General features: G+C 41.1%; 1 protein-coding gene across 1 annotated transcript; it reads left to right on the top strand.

The window, feature by feature from the left end:
• Nucleotides 1-15,775: 15,775 nt before the first annotated feature.
• On the top strand, nucleotides 15,776-24,585 carry LOC311287478 (AMP deaminase 3-like; the record flags this gene model as incomplete). Its single annotated transcript, XM_084404348.1, has 5 exons — nucleotides 15,776-15,864; nucleotides 16,309-16,429; nucleotides 16,869-17,042; nucleotides 21,819-21,929; nucleotides 22,010-24,585. 5 exons carry the CDS (start codon nucleotides 15,776-15,778, stop codon nucleotides 22,178-22,180), a joined length of 666 nt encoding a protein of 221 aa, XP_084260474.1. The 3' UTR covers nucleotides 22,181-24,585.
• Between the last annotated feature and the right edge of the window lie 1,745 nt (nucleotides 24,586-26,330).

Consider the following 26,330-nt stretch of genomic DNA (forward strand, 5'->3'; position numbering starts at 1 on the left):
CCGGGCCACATCTGGTACATGTGGATTCGACGCATACCAGATGTGGGCCGAGTCTGGGTCGACACTGTTGCTGTCTGGGTTATTCCTTGAAATAACTTAATAAGATCAATATGCATATATATATATATATATATATTTTTTTTTTTTCTTCCTTTTTATGTTTCAATTTTATAAATGGCTACAAATTATTTAGTAAATAATTTCTCCTGTATTTTGTGTGTGCATTTCATTTGTTTTACTTTCTTTGTAATGTTTTTTCCATAATATATAATATAATATTTTTTATTATATATAATAAAAAAAATCTCACACACACACACACACACACACTCATCCTTCCATCACAGAAATAAATTACATTTTAAAATGCATTACAATTGAAAACATTTCAAATTGTAATAATATTCCACAACATTGATGTTTTTACTGTATTTTTTTATTAAATAAAGCCTTGATGAGAATTATAGACTTCTTTCAAAGACATTAAAATAATCTTAATTATTTCAAACTTTTGTAGAGTATATATATATCTCAAGCAAAGATATTACTTTAATAATATCTTAATCTCACCATTAAGTGAAAAAAAAACATTGCACATGGTTGTCCTTTTTAATTAATGCAGCAAATAATGTTATAATGTTAAAAAGGGAAACAAAATGCATTGTTTGAATGAACTTCTTTTGAGAATATCTGTAATGTTTGAATGAACTTCTTTTGAGAATATCTGTAATGTGTGAAACGCTGTTTAGTTTTATTTGATGCAGTGCCTGTAGTGTTTTCTGAGGCCAGCATATTTCCCAGACAGCAACATAGTGTCGGCCCAGATCCGGTACATGTGGATTCGATGCGTACCAGATGTGGGCCGAGTCTGGGTCGACACTATGTTGCTGTCTGGGTTATTCCTTGAAATAACTTAGTAAGATCAATATGCATTTTTCTCCCTTTTTATGTTTAAATTTTATAAATGGCTACAAATTACTTAGTAAATAATTTCTCCTGTATTTTGTGTGTGCTTTTCATTTATGTTTTACTTTCGTTGTAATGTTTTTTCCCTTAAAAAAATTAAAAAATAATATATATATAAAAAATCACACACACTCACACTCATCTGTCCATCACAGGAATAAATTACATTTTAAAATACATTACAATTGAAAACGTCCTGGTTGCGTATGCATTCTCTGAAGGAGGGAACGGAAACTCTGAGGCGGAGAAGGGCGAGGCTTAGGCCAGGGAAGTCAACTGCTGTTCCTACAGGACCACTGAGAAAGCGTACCCTGTCAAGGAAGGAAAGGTACGCTGCGGAAACCACATCCTGGCCTGAAGGGAGGTAATGTGGGGAATACACATATGGACTGGGCGGCTGACCAGGCAGTACAACATATGGAAATGTCACTGGGATGACTCCAAAATCCATCAGGCTCGGAAACTCGCCTTTCATCCTCGTCGCTGCTCTCCAAAACCGCCGCAAGTCCTAGGCTTTCCTCTTCTTTATGTTTTTGCCATGTTTTTTTCGCTGACTTTTTCTTTTGCAGACTTTTTTACTCTTTCTCTCTCCATGTCAGCTTGGTATTTTCCTCACCGTGAGGAGATGGGAGGGTACTTAGGGATTTCAACCGCATCAATTGGTTGATTTCACACAAAATGCAGACAGGCAAGCTATCCCACCAATCACGCAAGGTGAACGGTCATCTTATCTTCCCTCTTGCTCTCTGTATGAGTCACGTACGATCTCGCGAGAATAAGGACGTTGAAGCTGAGAATCTATCGATTACGGCAAAATCAGAACCATTTATGTGTGCTGCACAATCGCGGAGATATTAATAGAAACATTTAGTAAACATCGAGTTGACGCGCCCGCGTGTCATCCGACCTCAGGGGGTTAAAAGCTTCTGACTTCAAGGAGGAGGTGGCGGGCGAGTTGCAACATGCAAGGGGAGCACAGCTCGACGGTCGCAATGTTGTTAGTACAGTACAGGCTCGCTGAGCAGCATGGGTGCACAAGACAGGAGCAATGCTCAACACCAGATGTGAAGGGGATCACTGAGCATCTCTGCTCAACACCTGAGTGTAATGAAGATCACTGAACTTGCGGTGTCTCGAAGCGAGGGACTGTAAGCAACTCGAGGCAACGGATGCCAATGCAGTCAGAGGGCGCCCAGAGCTCTGTTACTGCATGCCCTTTATACGTGGCCCCTCAGCCAACATTTGGAGGACACTTGTTCCAAGAGCCATAGCCCGAGGAACAAAAGGTCTGCTTATGGGCTGAGGGTTTGGCGACAGGCCAGGGTGTTTGATTACTTACACAGAGCGTGTCGCTCTACCACGGCCACCTCGGGACTCGGTCAAGCCAGTGCTGAAGCGGTCTCCATATGGAGGAAGCCGTGCGGCTGCATCTGCCATATGCCCCAGGAGCCTCTGAAATTTTCAGTGGGATCCTTTCTCACTTCTAAGTAGCACTGAACTGGCACACCTCACTTGAGAGATGCGGTAGACCGAGACCAACTCCGCACTAGAAAAGAGATACTCAGCACTTGGGCGAGATCGTTCTTTCCCAGTTGACCTGAAGACCCAACTGGCTATGGAGCACTCGAAGGGTAGGACTATGTACTGATACTTTGTGTCTTCGAACGCAAGAGCACAGTAAGCCTGTGAAGCGGAAGGATTGAGCTCTAAGTACACGTCTTTCAGGTTGAACGCTGCATACCAAGCTTGGGACAGGGCATTGAAAATGCAACTCTGTGTAAACAAGTGAACGGAGGCTTTCAAAAAAGGGCCCGTATCAGTTGGCACAGACCCAAGATGGTCGTGACCCACCACATGATAAGGGTACAATGAAGTGCAGGCTCGAAGCCAAACTCCATACCGGCTGAGGGAACGGCTAGCACGCGTCCTTCGCCAGTAGGACTGCGGCGCACACACACAGGACAGGAGCTCTGCTCAACACCTAGGTGTGAAGGATCTCACTAAAAAATTATTTTAGGAGCATTTCTGCTCAACACCTAGGTATGATGAATATCACTGAGCCTGGGTGGAAGCCAAGAGAAATGAATCGCAAGCCGGGTCTGAAGGTACCGAATGGGGCCAAGCTGGGCATCGGTTGGAAGCATTTTTCTAGACTTCAACAAAACCGGACCAGGGGCCAGGGACCACAGACGTACCCAAGGTGGGGCAGCGAGGTGGAGAACAGGGATCCGGCTTGAGAGGCCCGAAGCGGGATCTGAGTGTGCCGGTGCAACACTTACCTGACTCCACTGGGTGGCAGGGGATGCGTGAGAAGGCGGATTACCGGGTCCTCGAACGCACCCAGCTGCCAGCTGGCGAACAAGAGGGGGCTGAGGGGTGCAAGGCTTTACAGGGTCGCACACCATCAGACTTGCCCTCTTGGGGCCCAGGAACAGAGGAATTTACTCTTCTTTGAAGTGTGGGTACCGCCTGCTCCGTTTTGGGAGCCAGCGGTGGAAAGACACACACACAAACAAAGACTCCACCCGGCCCTCAACCGGGGGGAGGGAGTGGATGACCAACTCCAAAGCACCCTCCTCCATCCCTGAGTGGCCCACTCATGGATGCTTGGCGCAGTTCTCAGCTGCGTCGCCGACCTGCCCAACCTGGGAAATTGGGGAGACCAGGAACCGAAGCTTGTCTGCATCCACCATATAACCAGGCTGAGCCAACGATGGCGCTCCTGGACCACTGACGTGGACATCGCAAGACCGATCACGCACGCCACGACACTCGTGCCCCAGAGGGCGAGGTCGGATGCAGTGCGGAGCTCACCTATGAGCGCACGGTCTGGACTACCCTCGTGCATGTCCATGGGTGCCCTGGCCTGATATACCTGAAGCAGCGCCATGGCACGCAAGAGGAGGTGACTTGCCCACAGGCTTTGTAAGCTCTGCCCGTCCGCCCAAAAAGCAACTAGTGCGTGCATCCACTTCCGTATTTATACCCGTTCCGCGGGGCGGAGTGTGTGATGCAAATCACGCACGCAAAATTTCATTTGCTCGTGCTCGCATGCTCGAAGACAATTGGCTCCCTAGCATGATCCCATTCAGTCGACGTCGACTACGTCTGACGTTCTCTACTGAAAGTTCCTGCTGCTCACCGTCACCCCGCGTCCTGCAGGGTCTGTTCCTGTAGTGCAGAAACAATACAGAACTCATATGGCAGCCATCTTAGACTGGATGGATGAAGCATCACATCTATGGGATTGTTTATGTTACCAATTTCATTGTAGAAATGTGCAATTCACAGCTTTTATTACCCAGAGGGCAACATAGTTTTGGCCCAGATCCGGCTCACATCTGGTACTCGTGGAATCCACATGTACCAGATGTGGCCCGGATCTAGGCCGACACTGTTGCTGTCTGGGTTGGCTACTGATATGACTGAACATTTAATGTGAGTGGATATGATTAAAACATGTTTATTCTCAGGATTTAAACTTTTCAATGAGTGAAAAAAGTCTATGATTAAAAGTTAGCTCTGGAATTCTAGGGATTTGCTCTGAAGTTCAGAACGTAACTTAATATTTGAAAACATTTGGATAAAGTTAATATTTGAAGAACTTACGTTTTGAAATAGTAACGTGCTAGAAATACAGCAAGCATGACTGCAAAGGTGACAGTGACCAGTAAGGCAGCTGGAACAGCTGCAAATCAGAAAAGAGATAACAGTAAATACGCGCTAGTATAATATGATTGGTTCATGCGATAAATCCTGCCTCTTGTCTTCTGCTTTTGCTAATCAGCTAATGGGAAGACTAATTAAAAAGTAAGTAAAGAATATAATAAATAATTCTTAATAGTAATTTTCATGAAGAATAAAATCGTGTCAACTTACCAGTTCAATGGAGTAATCAAACCGGTGCTTCTTAACACATATTTAGACCACCTAAAAAATAAAGAAAATATTTGCAAACGTAAGTGAACTGATCCATTTTTGTTTGTTTACATGATAATCTACAATCTTTTTTAAAACATGTTTTTGATCAAAACTGTAAACACTGATGTTTATGTCAGGACTCGAAAGACAGACGCCAGAAACAAGAGGAAAAAAGTTTGGTGTATCCAGAAAGAGCAACATACTTGTTTGTCATCTGATTTTCGAATGCCTTCATGGACAATGCCTATGGGATCCCGATGCCAGTTTCTTTCCCACTTCATAAAGAGTCAAAGGATCCTGAAAAACACACAACAGCATGATACTGAACTGCTTGTGACTAAACACACCTGTGCAGATCAGGTGAGGAACCAACCGGTGTGAAGATTACAAATAAAATCAGTAAACAGGCTGAAATTGACACATATGAATAATTAGCAGGTTTTGCATTTAAGTTCATGTTCCTGCTCAGCCAATTTCCAAGAACACTAGAGAGATTACAAACACAGTCCTGATATGCTGTTACATAGAAGTCACACAGTTATTATCTTATATTTAATATCTGTATTTATTTATTTCCATCTATATTCTTCCTTTTTTTAGCTTTTTCTAAAATGAAGAAAAATGAATAGCAAATTATTAGAAACATCTCTGTGAAGGACTATTAGAGCAGCACCTACTAATCAATACAATTAAAGATGAAAATAGTACAACAAATATCATTTTCTGATTTTTAAGCAGTTAATGTCAAATCAGATTTATGACTGTAAGTAATAACAAAAAGAATAGAACATAGAAAATAACAGATGGCATGATAACATGAACCAAATTAATAATGACTCACTGTCATCAAAACTGGAGAGATCTGGCACAGGCGGCAACTCTTGATCCTGGAGGGACCTAGGACACACAGACACTCCAGATCTTCACAGACCTGGCCTGGCAGACACACCAACTCAGGTTCAGCAGGATCTGCGTCCGGTTTTTGCTTGATACTGGAGGGATCTGGGACACACAGAGACTAACGCGGGTCGGGCCGATATTTCCTGCCACTATCCTCGGGCCAGGCCCCTTATCAAGCATTTGTGTTTTTTAAATCATTACGTTATTATCCTAATTGGGTGGGGAGAAAGCTATGCCATGATCAGAAATATTATTTTTAGCAAATAACAAAAGGCTACAAAGTTACAAAATGCAATACGTCACATGTCAAGCGCAGCGTCTCCTCCACTCACTCCAGGTCTGCTGTGCTGTATTGTGTGGCTTCAGTGCAACATGGAGATTGAAGATGTAAAGAAAAACTGAAAAACAGGAGAATTAACTTTGAGCAAGTTTGGAGGAAATTTTTCAGATTTTTAAGCAGTTACTTAAAGCGATGTCAGATCAGATTTATAACTGTAAGTAATAACAAAAAGAATAGAACATGAAAAATAACAGATGGCATGATAACATGAACCAAATTAATAATGACTCACTGTCATCAAAACTGGAGAGATCTGGCACAGGTGAAAACTCTTGATCCTGGAGGGACCTAGGACACACAGACACTCCAGATCTTCACAGACCTGGCCTGGCAGACACACCAACTCAGGTTCAGCAGGATCTGCGTCCGGTTTTTGCTTGATACTGGAGGGATCTGGGACACACAGAGACTAACGCGGGTCGGGCCGATATTTCCTGCCACTATCCTCGGGCCAGGCCCCTTATCAAGCATTTGTGTTTTTTAAATCATTACTTTATTATCCTAATTGGGTGGGGAGAAAGCTATGCCATGATCAGAAATATTATATATATTTTTAGCAAATAACAAAAGCCTACAAAGTTACAAAATACGTCACGTGTCAAGCGCAGCGTCTCCTCCACTCACTCCAGGTCTGCTGTGCTGTATTGTGTGGCTTCAGTGCAACATGGAGATTGAAGATGTAAAGAAAAAAAGAAAAACAGGAGAATTAACTTTGAGCAAGTTTGGCTTTGTCGAGTGCATTAAACCAGTCAAGTATTTTTTTAACGTTTCTTCATTCGGATCCATTTGCGATGTAAAAAAAACAAAAAAAACACTTGCATCACAAACAATAAGTGTAGGCTATTGTGATTGTCAAAACATTTGGTAGCCTAACTAAACATAATTGTATTAAGTTTAGTGACAGCATGGTGCAATAATTGGTATAGGCTACTGCTTTTATTATTGCTTGATACAAATTTTACAATTTCAAATTAATTCTTGTGGTTTTATTCCGATCTTGATTCAATTTGGACACGTATTAAGGTACAGTAGATACATGTACATTTTTCTAGCCAACTTACGTGCTACGGTCATCAAATGGCTTTCCTGAGGTAAATGTAACGTTATGTGACGTAGCCTACTCCAGCTATTTTACTGACCTCTCTCCACGGTTGAAAAACACTGATTGGTCGATATTATGTATGAGGCATATACATTTCGTTAAGTTGTACTGTATCTTTAAACATACCTATTGATCATTTGTGTTTATTTACTGTTAACTAGAATTTGGTAATAAAATTGACAGAATCTGAGAGCTGAGAATTTCAGATCAGGTGAGGAACCAACAGGAGTAGAGATGGAAAAATTAAACTAACAAGAGAAATATCATGCTGAAATGAATCATAGGTTAGCAGAGTATGATCTTAGAACACAGCATGTTAAAAAAACTCAGGCCTAGGGTTAGCCACTGACCTGATCTCGGATGAAACTCGGATAGGCATTGGCTGGGATTTGTCAAGATACGTTTATGGTCCAAGATGCTGGACACTGTCCGGGTCGTAGCATAGGAAGAAGTTCTTTACAGTCTTACCAAATCTCCTGAAAAAGGCACGCGCTGCTTTCCTCTTCCTTCCTTTTTTAGCTTTTTCTAAAATGAAGAAAAACGATGAGCAAATTATTAGAAACATCTCTGTGAATGACTAAAGCTGCACGTACTAATCAATACAATTACAACAAATATCATTTTCAGAATTTTAAGCAGTTACTTAAAGTGATGTCAAATCAGATTTATAACCGAAAGTAATAACAAAAAGAATAGAACAGAGAAAATAACTGCTGTGTTTTTTGTTTTTTTTTACAGAAACAACTCATTTCAGTTAAAATGACAAATATGCATTCTTACATTTTCATTCATACTGTTACCAAGTGTGAGTTGAGTGAGAAGTCACCCAGTAATCGTGTCCCACTTTTATTACTGCATACATGTGAGTTTTGGTTTGTATTAATGTCCTAAGTTACCTGGGTTGTTCTGCGCAGGTGCATCTGTCGGGCTGCTGCCTGGTTCTCTCTCACAAAACTCAGCAGTGCTGGTCGTTGGTTGAGCGTAGTCGAACATTGGCTCAATCTCAAGTGCATCTGTGGCTGGAGTCGGCTCCTGTCTGGGTGTTTGTGGACTCTCCTGTGATAACACAGCAGCACTGGTCGATGGTTGAGCACTGCTGCTATCCATTCCCTCAGGCAAGTACTCTAACGCGTCCACGAACACGTCGCTGCTGCTGCTGCTGCTGCTGCTCTCCCTCTCCTCAGGCAAGTACTCAAATGCATCCACGAACACATCGCTGCTGCTGCTGCTGCTGCTGCTCTCCCTCTCCTCAGGCAAGTACTCAAATGCGTCCACAAACACATCTGTGCTGCTGCTCTCCCTCTCCTCAGGCAAGTACTCAAACGCGTCCACAAACACATCTGTGCTGCTGCTCTCCCTCTCCTCAGGCAAGTACTCTAACGCATCCACAAACACATCTGTGTTGCTGCTCTCCCTCTCCTCAGGCAAGTACTCAAACGCGTCCACAAACACATCTGTGCTGCTGCTCTCCCTCTCCTCAGGCAAGTACTCTAACGCATCCACAAACACATCTGTGTTGCTGCTCTCCCTCTCCTCAGGCAAGTACTCAAACGCGTCCACAAACACATCTGTGCTGCTGCTCTCCCTCTCCTCAGGCAAGTACTCAAACGCGTCCACAAACACATCTGTGCTGCTGCTCTCCCTCTCCTCAGGCAAATACTCAAATGCGTCCACAAACACATCTGTGTTGCTGCTCTCCCTCTCCTCAGGCAAGTACTCAAACGCGTCCACAAACACATCTGTGCTGCTGCTCTCCCTCTCCTCAGGCAAGTACTCAAATGCGTCCACAAAGACATCTGTGCTGCTGCTCTCCCTCTCCTCAGGCAAATACTCAAATGCGTCCACAAACACATCTGTGTTGCTGCTCTCCCTCTCCTCAGGCAAATACTCAAATGCGTCCACAAACACATCTGTGTTGCTGCTCTCCCTCTCCTCAGGCAAATACTCAAATGCGTCCACAAACACATCTGTGCTGCTGCTCTCCCTCTCCTCAGGCAAATACTCAAATGCGTCCACAAACACATCTGTGCTGCTGCTCTCCCTCTCCTCAGGCAAGTACTCAAACGCGTCCACAAACACATCTGTGTTGCTGCTCTCCCTCTCCTCAGGCAAGTACTCAAACGCGTCCACAAACACATCTGTGCTGCTGCTCTCCCTCTCCTCAGGCAAGTACTCAAACGCGTCCACAAACACATCTGTGTTGCTGCTCTCCCTCTCCTCAGGCAAGTACTCAAACGCGTCCACAAACATATCTGTGTTGCTGCTCTCCCTCTCCTCAGGCAAGTACTCAAACGCGTCCACAAACACATCTGTGTTGCTGCTCTCCCTCTCCTCAGGCAAGTACTCAAACGCGTCCACAAAGACATCTGTGTTGCTGCTCTCCCTCTCCTCAGGCAAGTACTCAAACGCGTCCACAAACACATCTGTGCTGCTGCTCTCCCTCTCCTCAGGCAAGTACTCTAACGCGTCCACAAACACATCTGTGCTGCTGCTCTCCCTCTCCTCAGGCAAGTACTCAAACGCGTCCACAAACACATCTGTGTTGCTGCTCTCCCTCTCCTCAGGCAAGTACTCAAACGCGTCCACAAACACATCTGTGTTGCTGCTCTCCCTCTCCTCAGGCAAGTACTCTAACGCGTCCACAAACACATCTGTGCTGCTGCTCTCCCTCTCCTCAGGCAAGTACTCTAACGCGTCCACAAACACATCTGTGCTGCTGCTCTCCCTCTCCTCAGGCAAGTACTCTAACGCGTCCACAAACACATCTGTGCTGCTGCTCTCCCTCTCCTCAGGCAAGTACTCAAACGCGTCCACAAACACATCTGTGCTGCTGCTCTCCCTCTCCTCAGGCAAGTACTCAAACGCGTCCACAAACACATCTGTGCTGCTGCTCTCCCTCTCCTCAGGCAAGTACTCTAACGCATCCACAAACACATCTGTGCTGCTGCTCTCCCTCTCCTCAGGCAAGTACTCTAACGCATCCACAAACACATCTGTGCTGCTGCTCTCCCTCTCCTCAGGCAATGCATCCTGCAACACTTTGCATATTCTGCTCTCCCTCTTCACTGGTGTCAAGTCATGTAAACCAATATAATGAAACCTGGACAGAAGATCGCAAAGAAAGAGCATAGGTTATTGTATTGCCCAAACTTCTCTCCTTGTTCATATATGCATCCCCCCTCTCCCTACTTCCTTCCCCGATTCAAGTCACTAAAAGTTCACTGAGAATGTCTATATTATTATATCACATATGATGTATCTTGTGAATCTATTGTTTTTCCTTTTCATGTTTGGTATCATTTTAAATGTCACAGTGCGATTGGTAAAATGGTCTTAATTTCATTGCAGTCATCTGTATTATGAGAAAGATTGAAAACTCAGGAGAATCCTGTTCTCCTCTTTGGGTGGTGTCTCTTCACGATATCTGATAATTCTCTCCTCTCCCCTGAAACCAGGTGTTACCCCCGGGGTACATGAATTGACCCAAAACAACTCTAAATCCCATTTTCATTAAATGTCCCGCAATAAATGTAGCAAAATTCAGTGTGCAAATTGAAAATGCATTCCAATTTGGGGTCAGTAATATTCTTTCTTTCTTTAAAAAAAAAGAAGAAATTAATAGGCTATTTTTATTCAGCAAGGATGTGCTAAATTGATCAAAAGTGACAGTAAAAACTTATAAAAGAATTTCTATTTGAATTAAATACTGTTCTTTTTAACTTTTTATTCATCAATGAATCCTGAAAAAAGTATCATACTGTTTCTAACATTGGTTATGAATCAGCATATTAGAATGATTTTTGAAAAATCATGTGACACTGAAGACTGGAGTTTTAGCTGTTGAAAATCCAGCAAATAAATGATATTTTTAAAGTATATTAAATTGTAATAATATTTTTTTCTGTATTTTTAAAACAAATAAATGCAGGCTTGATGCGCATAAGAGACTTCTTTCTTCTTTTTTTTACATAAAAATAGTAATGTGTCCAAATTTTTGAACTAGGCTAGGCTACTGTACTATTACAGTATTGCTGCATAATTATCAAAAATGATAACGTTTTTCACGTGTTTGTGTTCCGCCTACACATCACATAATAGGCCTGTAGGCAGCGCCTCGACTTCATTTAATTAACTATGATAGTTTGATCAAATGGTAAACGGTGTAGGCTATACATAGACTAAATAAAAAGTGGTTTAATAATACTTACCATTAATGCAGTGATTCAGATCGCTTCATTAATGTAAATTTATCTGTCCATCTAATTTTCAAACGATTTATGAATGACTGGAAAATGACCGATCCACTTCACATTGTCCAATGAAATTTGAACTTGTTGTGCCAGATAGGCCTAACAATTGTTCGGTGTGTTATAAATGACAAACGACTTCAATGAATTATGTAGCTAATATTTTATATTAATATATAAATATGTGATATGTGGATTTTTGATCGAATCGACATGATATATTTGGCTCGAGAGCATCGGTTCGCGAGCAGACTGTGGAATACCTGCGTTTACACTAATACATTTTCATTTTAAAACGCATAACTTTTGCTACGGTTACGTCTGCAGTCCACACACACACTACTTTAGTTTTGTACACATTGTTGTCATGTTAATTATAATCAAATGCAATGAACACAATATTATCATTGATATAGGCTATGTTTGAGGGCACTTTTGATAACTTTTGAAACAGGGCAGGGGCTCGAGCACCCAAAAAAGCGCTGAAAAGACATTGACGTAAGTTAACTTACCTTGGCTCACGCCGTTGGTTTCTGTCGTTGGTCCGGGTCCGGATCCGGGGCCGGACTTTTACGTACACATCGTTTCCTCTTTCCATCTTCGAGACTTTCGAGTTTTTTAACTGAAATCACTAACTTACTGTGTCAACAAAAGACTGTGTTTGCACTACAGGAGAATCAAACTCTTGACTGACCGTCTCTCTGCCTGTGACGTCATGAACAGAACTGCGCCTGTGACGTCACATGACCGTCAAGCGCGAGATCAACGCGAACTGTGTAAAACACATTAAAAAGTCATCATTTACTCACCCTTGTGTCGTTCCCATCACAAATAAAGATATTTTGAATGAAATCTTTGACTGACAGTCAAGGTAACTACCACTTTGTCACTTCAAAAAGTTCGTAAAGAGATTGTTAAACTAATTCGTATGAATCGAGCAGTTTAATCCACGATTTCCGAGGAGCTTTGTTTGATGAACGATTTAAGCCTTATTTTCTTTTCTCGTTCTCTGTTGTTAAAAACAAACCCTTTGAAATTCCTAGATAGCAAAAATTACCTGGCCCACCTCTGGGCCTCATCCTGGCTTCAATTCTGCCCAGTTCTGGCTGCGTGGGTCCTCGCCCAAAACTGGCCCAACACACTGAAAACGGACTCAAATAACTTCCTCTGGCCCAGATGTGGCCCACGCCCTGTAAAAGTACTCTTATTTATCAATATGGCCCAGGTCTGGCCTAGGCACTGTAAGTCCCCAGGCCAGAAACTGGCAGACAAACACAAATTCAACCATTTAAAAAGATTAAGGGTTTTTATTATAAAATTAACAAATACACTTTAATATAAACATGTATTAACAATGAACAAAATACACTATATTAACAACACAATTTTTAAACCACAAAATAACAAGTAAATTATATTTACTGGATATGATTAAAAGAAAAACATTCTCTTTAACACTAAATAAATTCCTTTTGCAAATGTCAAGTCACCACTGAATATATAGCGCTATACAGGCTATAGTAATGACTGTTTCAAAGCAGCTTTACAGGGATGAACAGGAAAATGATCAATGATGCAAACAGAGTTCAATTTGGCTGTAAATCAGCTCTAAAAATAAAATAGTGTCATTGTTCTGCTGAATTCACTTCAGTGTTGATTCAGTTCTGTTCAATAACTGTATAAAGTCTATCAATTATAAAAAGGGTTCATTTTCATTATTAATATTAAGCAGCTAGGCTACAGAAAACAGTGATGTCATCATCCAGGGCAAGCATCGTAAAAACGATCGTACGACTGATCTTAATATTACGGTCTGTTCCCCAAAACTAAGCATCGTAATTTAAGTAGCCTAGCACTTGAAAATCTAAGAGTGCTCTGGAGTAATCGTAAATCTCTAAGTGCATTATAAGAAGACAGAGTTATGAGGTCACCTGCAGGACAACCGGCAGATTACACCTTTATTCAAGTGCAATGTGATTATAAGGTTTCGATTGTTTATTGTAGCCTACACTTTATTACTCGTTTTTACTCATACTCGTATTACTCTTTTTTGTTTAAATGAATTTCTAAATGCAATAATTAAATGAATAATGAAATAATTAAAAAGGGCAGAATAAAATTGAATCTACTTATTTGAATCTAAAGAATGATAGAAATGTGAGAGTGTGTTATGTTTATGCTAGGTTGAAGAGGTGTGTTTTTAATATAGATTTAAACTTATCTTGTGTCTGCCCCTCGATCTGCTGCCAGTCCATTTGTTAAAATTAGGGTAATATGCTAACTAACATTAACAATATATCACTTATAAATGATTAAATACAAAATGAATAGTAGTTATTAAGATTAATGTGGTTTGGAATGTGCCTGAATTTTGTACATGTAGGCCTACTTACTGTAGTAATAACAGTAAATGATGCACAATTACATGAAACTAACCTTATACACCACAACCTATTCATAATCCTAATCCCATATAAGTGCAGGTTGCTAATTATTATTACCCAGCATTAAAATGTGTAATTATACTGTAACACTGACATCTTAAAATAAAATGTTATCCAAATTTGTCGGATGTTTTTCCTAAATTCCCTGAGACAACTGATCACTATGGAAGCCAATTTTCAATAATGACAAACAGTTGAAACGATTAAATCAAAATGATGACATTAAAGGTCAAAATTATGAGATACTAAGTCAGATACTCACTAATGATCAGTTTGTCTTATAATTTCTCATAATCTCTACACACAAAAAAATATGTGCATGATATATGTGCAAGTTTAAAATACCTTCATTCGACTTTTTGTCATAGTTATGACCTTTACTTAGTATCTCTTAATTTAAACCCTTTGTAATAATTGACTTTTTATCTCATACGTTTTTTTACTTTTTGTCACAATTATGACTTAGTATCTAATAATTTTGACTTTTAATGTCCTAATTGAATTTTTTATCTCATAATTGTGACTTTTTAATCTCGTAGTTTTTCTCATTAATCTCAATATAATTTACCAAAGCATGATTTTTTTTTCTTGTGTAGAGATTATGAGAAATTAGTGATCAGTTTATCTTATAATTTTGACTTTTGTGGAATCATTATGATTTATCAAAGCATGATTTCTTATGATTTTTAACTTGTATCTCATCATTTAGACTTTTTGTCATAATTATGACTTTTACTTAGTAGCTTATATCTAAATTTCAGCTTCAATGGATTAATGGGGGGATTAAAATAAATGCATGTACACAGGAAATACAATCGCGGGAAACAGTCAATGCAGCAGAAAACGTTTTTTTTTTTTTTTTTTCAGATAGCCTAAATAATATTCTTTATGTGGTTACAACCAAAATAACTGGCTTCATGTTGAAAAAATCATCAACTATATCAACCTGACAAATCAAAGGAAGTAGATAGATCTTGAAATAACTGTAGGAGGTAGTAGGTGTTGAAGTGTCCTGCCCTTGTATTGCAGTGAATTCCATTATAAAGTGAGCAGGGATGCACTTACCATACGGAGCACCGGGATTTCAACACCGTCAGATTTACACACAAGTGTTTAAAAGGAATGAAAAGTTCTGATATGGGGCAGGCCTATTTCAGTGATGGAGAGGGACAATAGACAATTATATCATGGTAAAGAACAGTATATAATTAGTGTCACTGACTAATTACATGCAATGCTAATTCATTGACACTGTGCAAGCTATTGTGTCTAACACTATTCTGTATCTTTGCCAAAGCAGAATTATGAGTATTTCACCAGTGACCTGTGCATGGGGGAGCAGAACCACAAAATCAGTAGTTATGCACAACAATATTAGCTGTAATCTTACTGTCACTAACACTAATTACATAAGTACATCATGATTACTGGTGGGTTTTAACTGTAATAAAATCGGCACAATTTTTTTTAGAAAAGCGGCAGCAAATTTGATCGTTTTAGCCCATAAAAATCAGCGAAATCAGTCGGACTGGAAAAGTGCCCTCTGAATACCGTACAGCAGCTGTTATGTTGTATGCTATAGTCATAGCGCATTTTGTCTCTAGCAATATACACACCCAGTCGATCAGCAGTTTCTGAAATACTCAGACCAGCCCGTCTGGTGCCAACAACCATGCAACATTCAAAGTCACTTAAATCACATTTCATCCCCATTCTTATGTTCAGTTTGAATGTCAGCAGATTGTCTTGACCTGTGCTGCATCCAAAATCCAATACTTCTTTAAATAGTATGATTAAAAAGAGTAGTATGTCCGAATACATAGTATTCAAAAATCAGTAGGCGGAAAGTCCATGAATGGCCTACGGCTTTCGCCGAGATTCTGAAGTGCGCATTCGATGGACATTTTGCTGTCCCATGAGGCCACGGGAGAGGATTTATGAATGGTAGTGAAGTGACGCAGCTGATGCTGGTAATTCACGTGATGGTAACAACATGGCGGATGTAGTTAGTACCACCGAATTTTACTCATACTACCTTTATTCACACTATACAGAATGCACTTTTTAGCGGTCGGAAAGTAAATTCAAATTTAAATATAGTACCTACTCAGACATGTCTACATGCCTAAATGCATTGAGCTGCTGCCATTTGATTTGCCTATTAGATATTTGCGTTAACGAGAAGTTGAACAGGTGTACCTAAGAAAGTGGCCGGTGAGTGTGTATTGTATGTATTCTTGTAATTGCAACTTTATTTCTCAAATTTGCTCTATAATTTCTTACTTTGGCATTATATTTGCAACAAGTGGGGGCCTATAATCTTCCATTAATTCCCCCCCCCCCCCCCCCCCCAAATTTTTCAACTTACATATGTGTGTGTTTTCACAGGGAACGTGGTCTTAGTACCTTTCAGTTCCGTCCACACTGTGGAGAAGCTGGTTCTATCACCCACCTGGTTTCAGCTTTCCTCACCGCGGACAACATCTCTCATGGCTTAAACCTGAAAAAGGTAAGAAGTAGAAGATTAGTCCAAACTTACAGTGCTCAACAGCTCTTTGAAATGAGGGAAATTATGCTGTGCGCTTTTGAAATTTAGTTCAAAGTCTAATGCAATATCATTCTGACAAGATGAATGATGACTATGAGAGCTTGTTAGTCAAACTAACAAATATCTTGTACTTTAATTTATGGTGGCAGCAAAGAGTTCAGAAAGAGTTCAGATCCTTGGCCTGAGTCTATTAATTAAGCAAATGCAGATGACGTGTTACCACTTGATTTGACTATGTACTCGTGTTAGTGATGAGCCCAGAATCAATGGAGCCTCTGCTGCTGTACAAAAACATGCAAATGAAAGCAGGCAGAGCAGAGAATGTAAGAGCCTGATCTGAGCATTTGATCTTCTCACGTAACACACATATGTCTGTGTGTGTGTGTGTGTGTTTCTCCAGAGTCCTGTGCTGCAGTACCTGTACTATCTTGCCCAAGTGCCCATTGCCATGTCCCCTCTGAGTAACAACAGTCTGTTCCTGGAATACTCCAAGAACCCACTGCGAGAGTTCCTACACAAAGGCCTGTGTGTGTCCCTCTCCACTGACGACCCCTTGCAGTTCCACTACACCAAGGTCAAACTACAACCATCTTATTCACTCTTTAATATAAAGGTGCTTTATTGCCATTGCAGGTTACATGAAGAACCTTAAATATCAAAAGGTTCAATTTGGAAAAATTTGCAATTTGGTTCAGTTTCTGATATTTAGCCCGCCCTATATGGCCAAAAAGAAAGATGAAATTCTGATAGCTTAAAATGAAATTTAATGAGGTATTTTAACAGTATAGCAGACCACTTACATAAAATGCATATAAATATCACTCCCTATTTGCTAATAAGATATCCTAGTAACTAGTAAGATGAAATATTAAAAGGCTTTTTAGTTAGTAAAAAAAAAAAAAAAGAGAATGAATTAGAGGGCAGAATGTCAAGAATAATATAACTATAATCGTTCCAACTGGAATGTGAACGGAATTTTAAAAATAGAATTTGTAGCCAGTTGAAACAACTCAATAATAAATACTCTAATGAAAAATAAGCAAGGAAAGGAAGTCACTGATGGTCCTTTGTTAATTAATTATTATCCAAATTCTGACTGTATGAATCAATAGCACACTGAATATGTCCGTAGGCATGAGGCTGAATTAAATTTAAAATAGAATAAAATTTCGCAGCCTACGAAATAAATGCTGTCCTGTTGTTGAGACCAAGTGCCACCAAGATAGCTCAATAAACAAAACAAAAATTATCGAGTAACTTACATTTTAGATGCAAACTTGCCATCTATTTTTGCTCCTCCAGTGAAAACAATTCCAAACAAATCCACAACAGATTTATATGTAGCACGTCTGCGTGCAACACACAGCCGTCGTGTTTTTAGTCAAGTCCCAAAATAGATAAATAGCCCTGGATAAAATGCAGTGGGCATTTTTGAGGAAAAGTACTTCAAGTGTTGTTTCTATATGATTTTTAGGTGCTGAATCCATTTCTGCCGTATAACAAGTTGTAAACATCACTGTTTTGGCATAAACAATAAAAACAAAATGGCTGCAAAAAAAAAAAAAAAAAAAACGTTTTAATGCATTTATTGCAGTTTAAACATTAAACATTATAATTAAACTATGCATTCTCAGAATATTTAAACATGTAAACAATGAAAAAACAACATTAACATGAAAGGGACAGTTTTTAATGGCTGCTGGAATTATGCCAAGGTACCAAGGTACACTGGGGGCATATATCAGTGGAAATATGCAATTATGCCCAGCCCGAAGGGGGGAACTTGGAATACACATGACCCCAGGGGGCTGCATATTGAGAATCACTGGGGTGTCCAGCTGCAGGTGGAATATTTCAAACCCAGGGGTGGCAAGGTGGCTTGCCGAGGGAAAGACACATGCTCAGAGAGGCTTACAGTGGACTACACACGTGGGGGTCGCCCAGAGGCCGTGTTAGGTGTCGCCCAGCCTGCAGCTCTACAGATGTCTGTTAGCGAGGCGCCATGCGCTAGAGCCCAAGAGGATGCCACACTCCGGGTGGAGTGGGCCGTCACACCAAGGAGGCATGGTCGACCTTGCTGCTGGTAAGCCAAAGCAATGGCGTCCACTATCCAGTGAGACAACCTTTGCTTGGAGAGAGCCTTTCCCTTCAGCTTCCCACCATGACAGACAAAGAGCTGGTCTGAAGTCCTGAAACACTGTGTTCTGTCTACGTAAGCATGGAGGGTGCGTATTGGACAGAGCAGTGCCAAGGCTGGGTCTGCCTCCTCCGAGGGCAGCGCTTGCAGGTTCACCACCTGGTCTCGAAAGGGTGTGGTGGGAACCTTGGTCACATATCCAGGCCGGGGTCTCAGGATCACGTAAGAGTTAGCCGGTCCAAATTCCAGGCACGCTTCGTCAACCGAAAATGCCTGCAGGTCCCCTACCCTCTTGATGGAGGCCAATGCAACCAGGAGCACTGTCTTCATTGACAGGAACTTAAGCTCCACTAATTGCAGAGGCTCAAAGGGAGCACTCTGCAGAGCAGTTAAAACCACTGAGAGGTCCCAAGAGGGAACGAGAGGAGGGCGAGGAGGATTCAGTCTCCTCACTCCTCTCAGGAAACTGATGATCAGGTCGTGCTTTCCAATGGACTTACCATCAACTGCATCATGATGTGTGGCAATGGCGGCACCATACACTTTCAGGGTGGAGGGAGACAGCCTTCGCTCCAACCCTTCTTGCAGGAAGGAAAGCACGACACTGATCGGGCCTTTCGTGGGTTCTTGAAGTTTAGAAGAACTTTCCACGAAGAGGTTCCACTTCAACGCATAGGCATGTCTCGTGGACGATGCTCTAGCGGAAGTGATGGTAGCCACCACCGCTGGTGGTAGGGTACTCAAACCTGCCTCGTCCCGTCCAGGAACCACACATGGAGATTTCAAAGATCGGGACGAGGGTGCCATAGGGTGCCCCGTCCCTGAGAAAGCAGGTTCTTTCTCAGAGGAATTGGCCAGGGAGGTGCTGTCGCGAGGAGTGCTAGTTCTTGGAACCAGGTGCGGTTGTGCCAATACGGGGCAACCAAAATGACCTGCTCCTCGTCCTCCCTGATCTTGCGCAAAGTCTGCGCAAGAAGGCTCACTGGGGGAAACGCATACTTGCAGAGGCCCCGCGGCCAGCTGTGCGCCAGTGCATCCGTGCCGAGCGTGCCCTCGGTCAGAGAATAAAACAGGTCGCAGTGGGACGAGTCGTGGGAGGCAAACAGATCTACCTGTGCGTCCCCGAACTGATCCCAAATCAGCTGAACCGACTGGGGATGGAGTCTCCATTCTCCAGCGAGAGGCCGAAACCGAGACAGATCGGCTGCAAGGTTCAGGTGTCCCGGGATATAAATTGCTCGAAGCGACCTCAGATGCTTCTGACCCAATATGAGGAGGTGGCGGGCGAGTTGCGACATACGACGGGAGCGCAGACCACCTTGTCGGTTGATGTACGCTACTGTGGCGGTATTGTCTGATCGGACTAATACGTGCTGACCCCTGAGCAATGCACAGAAGCGGTGCAGGGCGAGACTTACAGCCTGCAACTCGAGGCAATTGACATGCCAAAGGCGCTGGGGTATTGTCCAGGAGCCCGCGGCAGCATGTCCATTACACATGGCGCCCCAGCCCATTGTGGAGGCATCTGTTGATATAACAACATGCCAGGAAACTCGTTCTATGGGCACTCCAGCCCATAGAAAACTGAGGTTCGTCCACGGGGTGAAGGTCTGACGGCAGGTCGAAGTCACTGGGACTCGGAGCGTGCCGTGTTGCCATGCCCACCTCGGGACTTGATCGCGAAGCGGTCTCATATGAAGCAAACCGAGCGACGTTACTGCGGCTGCGGATGCCATATGCCCCAGGAGCCTCTGAAATAGTTTCAGTGGAACCGCACTCTTGCCCTCGAACTGACGAAGGCAAGTTAGCAGTGACTGCGCGCGCTCGCTCGTAAGCTGCGCGCACATGGCGACCGAGTCGATCTCCATACCGAGAAAAGAGATCCTCTGCACGGAGCAGAGTTTGCTCTTCTCCCAGTTGACCCGAAGGCCCAGACAAGCTAGGTGCCGGAGCACTAGGTCCCTGTGTTCGCAAACCTTGTCTCGAGAGTGAGCTAGGATCAGCCAGTCGTCGAGAGGAACAAGGGCTGCCTCGACAACCTTCGTGAAGACGCGAGGAGACAGGGCTAGCCCGAAAGGGAGAACCGCGTACTGGTATGCCTGCCCCTCGAATTATATATATATATATATATATATATATATATATATATATATATATATATACTGGTATGCCTCATTTGCATATGTAAACATGACATTTCAGAAAACTTGTAATACAAAAAATGTCTGTCTCTATGTAAGTGAAAAACTGGAAAGGTTTTATGGTGATATATATAACTTAAAAATTTTACCCTATCCACCTGTAGTGTTTCGGCTGTGAATAATGCACCTATTGTTTCAATAACAATTACAAGAAAATGGGACCCTTATTTCAATGTTATACGGTGGATCCTTATTCAGGAGACATTGAACTTTCTAAAAATGTGGTATAACAACTTTTCCTCAAAAATGCCTACAGGGTTACACAATCTTGAAGATTCGGACCTGACTATTTTGTTTTATTCCTGACTGAATCAGTTTTTGAATGATTCGCTTGAGTGAATCATTCAAAGACTCGCTCACAACACACTTGTCACCACATACTTTCGTCGCGATGTAACTTGCAGAAAGATCACTGAAAAAAATGAACGTCAGCATGAAACGGAAGTTGCATTAGTCTTTTCTTCCACATTGTGACGTATATCAGAGTGAAACACTTCTCGAACAAGAAAAAGTGTATTTAGTGCGGGACTTGATTTTGGATTGTTGTCGTTTGCTGTTGTTGTGATGTTGCCCCGCCCTCACGTCAGTTAACACGTTATCAGAGAAGAGATGTCGCTGTGAGGGAGGGGAAGTTGCTTTGTTTAAATAATAATAATAATAATAATAATGTGTACTGATATAGATCATTTACATTAAAAACAAGAATTATTCGTTTTGATTTCATTACTGTATATTTAAAAAGCATCAGCACAATTTCTCAAAGAGGCTTGAACTTTTTGAACTTCAAAATGTTAATTTATTAATTAATGCAGTTAATGTGAAAAATTATATATTTATAGTAAGTTTTTAGGTAAATCATATGTACTTAATGCGTTTTTATTTCCATTTTTAAGTTCCAGCCTACACAAGTCTGCGTCTTTGAGAAATTGTGCTTGAATTACATACTTTTTAAATATACAATAATTTGTGTATATACAGTAACTTTGTAATTGTTTTTTTATGTGTACTGCAGGAGGCTTTAATGGAGGAGTATGCTATTGCAGCCCAACTGTGGAAGTTGAGCACATGTGACGTGTGCGAGATCGCTAGGAACAGTGTCCTGCAGAGTGGCCTTTCCCACGAGGTAGTGCACATCCTCAATTCATGACATTTATATAAATATTTGTTCAGCACAACACTGAAGCCCTTTGCCATTTTCCTCAGAAGAAAAAGTACTTCCTTGGGGTCAATTACCTAAAGGATGGGCCAGAGGGGAATGACATTCGGCGGACAAATGTAGCCCAGATCCGCATGGCCTACAGACACGAGACCATGTGTAATGAACTCAGCTTCCTGGTAGACGCAGTAAAGTCAGAGGTCGTCGTGTCACAGTAGCTGTCCAGTACGTCTCTGCTAAGCCCTCTGTGCCCATATACTGTACATGCATGGTTGCTATTTTTATATACTGTAGGAATGAATGGATGCACAGGAATCAAAATTGTAATGTTTATTATCTAGTCTTGCTCTGCTTCTCATATTTCTAATATCCAGCCTTCTTGTAAACACCGCTGTCTGCCTATGCAATGCTTTGAATGGGCGTTTCAAAGGGGGTTTGGCATTCTTGACATTACATTACATGGGCAGTGTCTTCCCCCTGTGGAGATTTGTGAACTATGTCCTCTATACATGTACATGTGCAATTGGAAATAGCCTAGTTGTCAGGCAGACACTGAGATGCTTCTGTGGCAATCAAAATTGTCTGGAACATTCCACCCCTGCTCTGCTGAACCAAACATTATCCTACCGAAACTCTCGCACCACTTGCACATCTTTCCCATCTCGTGCCTAACTCCAATTCATTTCCCATAAATTCTCCACTGTCCTTTCAGTAATAAAAAATGTAACTAAAGGTACACTATGTAGGTTTTTTTTAGTTTTTTTTTGTTAAGAATCAACTAAATTTGAACTCAATACATCATCAATCGATGTTCCAAAACGTGTTTTTGTCTTACCTTGAGTCCGGGGCTTAAAATGAACTTTTTTGCACAGCAGCCACTGTGGCGAGTGCTTTCACTGTCCACAATTTTGACATCGATACCATGGGGGGAAAACTGCCATATAGATATTTTTAATATTATAGGAATATTAGGCTGCTGTCGATTTAAGACCTGACACGCGGATCCGTTATACTGTTGCACATGCATTTTCTTTCTCAACTGTTTGCATTCACTTAAAACATAACTGACTATGTTTACGCGAATACACGCCAAGACTGGCATTTTGACATTATTTTGTGTATTTGACTGTTTAAGCGCAATAAGCAGCGAAAAAGAACTTGATTTAGTACTGAGAGGCTGCTTTATGTGTGCCGCACTTTGGGTGTGAGCAGAAAATCTGCGGGAATGAGTAAAATGATGTGCAATACTTTCAATAATTTCAAGCCCTGTAGCACCAACTATATTCATCCGGAGCAAATGAAACGAGTGAGTGAGAGGAGGCGGGTTTGTGTGTAACTCGCTGTCGGAGAGATGAGAGAGTGAGAAAGCACAGCTGGTATTGTGCATCTTTTCTGTGGAAAATGAGTATTGGAAGTGTTTCAGATATTTCAGTATCGATATGCATTGAAAAAAATCAATATTTTGAAAACACTACATTGCACTTAGTTTATTATTTCAGATGCCTTTTTAAAAAACTACAATTGAAAAATGTATATAATATATATAAAATTCAACACGCCAAAGTGGCTAGTAGGAGTGACTGCGTTACACGCCACTGAAAGCCTATTGTAAGTGTTTATATGTTAGACCAGTGTGAAAATTGCGCACATACGTCACTCGCCCGTGCTTGTCTCGTCATATCCATTAATAGAGAGAAGTTGCTCTGGCTATGTTGGTGCGTGTCTGATGTGGGAGTGACAGAGGTTAGTTTCACAATGACCGAGAAAGATTGACATGGAGCAGCTAAATCTCCAAACTCCCGGGAATCCCCCATTTTAAAAATAAACCCGAAAAGAGGAGAGTCAGCTGACAAAAATAGAACGCGTCCGAGCTCTATCGCTCAATAAAACAAGAATCAATATTGGATTTTTTTTTTTTTTTTGAGGTAGTGAGAACTGAGGGATTTGAAATGTCATAAAAGTGACGTGGAGATAGTGAATTTATTACTCAACAGGTAAGTTATTTTATTGAACAGATAAAGTGTAGCTTTCAGAGTTCATTGTAAAGCATTATCTATTGTAAAAGGTCATTTATCTGCACAGTCGCACAGAGTCGAAGCACAACCAAAACAATGTTCTTCTGCAAAATGCCTGCAGTTTTGTTTTTAACCGGAAGAGGGCCAAAAGTTACATAGTGTACCATTAAGTAAAAAAAAAAAAAAAAAAAACCTTGCACATGGTTGTCCTTTTTAATTAATGCAGCAAATAATGTTATAATGTTAAAAAGGGAAACAAAATGCATTGTTTGAATTATCTTAAAATATTCAAACTTTGAATATCTGTAATGTGTGAAACATTGTTTAGTTTTATTTGATGCAGTGTCTGTAGTGTGTTTTCTGAGGCCAGCATATTTCCCAAACAGCAACATAGTGTCGGCCCAGATCCGGGCCACATCTGGTACATGTGGATTCGACGCATACCAGATGTGGGCCGAGTCTGGGTCGACACTGTTGCTGTCTGGGTTATTCCTTGAAATAACTTAATAAGATCAATATGCATATATATATATTTTTTTTTTTTCTTCCTTTTTATGTTTCAATTTTATAAATGGCTACAAATTATTTAGTAAATAATTTCTCCTGTATTTTGTGTGTGCTTTTCATTTGTTTTACTTTCTTTGTAATGTTTTTTCCATAATATATATATATATATATATATATATATATATAATATTTTTTATTATATATAATAAAAAAAATCTCACACACACACACACACACACACACACACACACACACACTCATCCTTCCATCACAGGAATAAATTACATTTTAAAATGCATTACAATTGAAAACATTTCAAATTGTAATAATATTCCACAACATTGATGTTTTTACTGTATTTTTTTATTAAATAAAGCCTTGATGAGAATTATAGACTTCTTTCAAAGACATTAAAATAATCTTAATTATTTCAAACTTTTGTAGAGTATATCTCAAGCAAAGATATTACTTTAATAATATATTAATCTCACCATTAAGTGAAAAAAAAAACATTGCACATGGTTGTCCTTTTTAATTAATGCAGCAAATAATGTTATAATGTTAAAAAGGGAAACAAAATGCATTGTTTGAATGAACTTCTTTTGAGAATATCTGTAATGTGTGAAACGCTGTTTAGTTTTATTTGATGCAGTGCCTGTAGTGTTTTCTGAGGCCAGCATATTTCCCAGACAGCAACATAGTGTCGGCCCAGATCCGGTACATGTGGATTCGATGCGTACCAGATGTGGGCCGAGTCTGGGTCGACACTATGTTGCTGTCTGGGTTATTCCTTGAAATAACTTAGTAAGATCAATATGCATTTTTCTCCCTTTTTATGTTTAAATTTTATAAATGGCTACAAATTATTTAGTAAATAATTTCTCCTGTATTTTGTGTGTGCTTTTCATTTATGTTTTACTTTCGTTGTAATGTTTTTTCCCTTAAAAAAATTAAAAAATAATATATATATAAAAAAATCACACACACTCATCTGTCCATCACAGGAATAAATTACATTTTAAAATACATTACAATTGAAAACGTCCTGGTTGCGTATGCATTCTCTGAAGGAGGGAACGGAAACTCTGAGGCGGAGAAGGGCGAGGCTTAGGCCAGGGAAGTCAACTGCTGTTCCTACAGGACCACTGAGAAAGCGTACCCTGTCAAGGAAGGAAAGGTACGCTGCGGAAACCACATCCTGGCCTGAAGGGAGGTAATGTGGGGAATACACATATGGACTGGGCGGCTGACCAGGCAGTACAACATATGGAAATGTCACTGGGATGACTCCAAAATCCATCAGGCTCGGAAACTCGCCTTTCATCCTCGTCGCTGCTCTCCAAAACCGCCGCAAGTCCTAGGCTTTCCTCTTCTTTATGTTTTTGCCATGTTTTTTTCGCTGACTTTTTCTTTTGCAGACTTTTTTACTCTTTCTCTCTCCATGTCAGCTTGGTATTTTCCTCACCGTGAGGAGATGGGAGGGTACTTAGGGATTTCAACCGCATCTATTGGTTGATTTCACACAAAATGCAGACAGGCAAGCTATCCCACCAATCACGCAAGGTGAACGGTCATCTTATCTTCCCTCTTGCTCTCTGTATGAGTCACGTACGATCTCGCGAGAATAAGGACGTTGAAGCTGAGAATCTATCGATTACGGCAAAATCAGAACCATTTATGTGTGCTGCACAATCGCGGAGATATTAATAGAAACATTTAGTAAACATCGAGTTGACGCGCCCGCGTGTCATCCGACCTCAGGGGGTTAAAAGCTTCTGACTTCAAGGAGGAGGTGGCGGGCGAGTTGCAACATGCAAGGGGAGCACAGCTCGACGGTCGCAATGTT

The sequence above is a fragment of the Rutilus rutilus genome (genome assembly GCF_951802725.1).
Source record: "Rutilus rutilus genome assembly, chromosome: 3".
In the NCBI taxonomy this organism is placed as follows: domain Eukaryota; kingdom Metazoa; phylum Chordata; class Actinopteri; order Cypriniformes; family Leuciscidae; genus Rutilus; species Rutilus rutilus.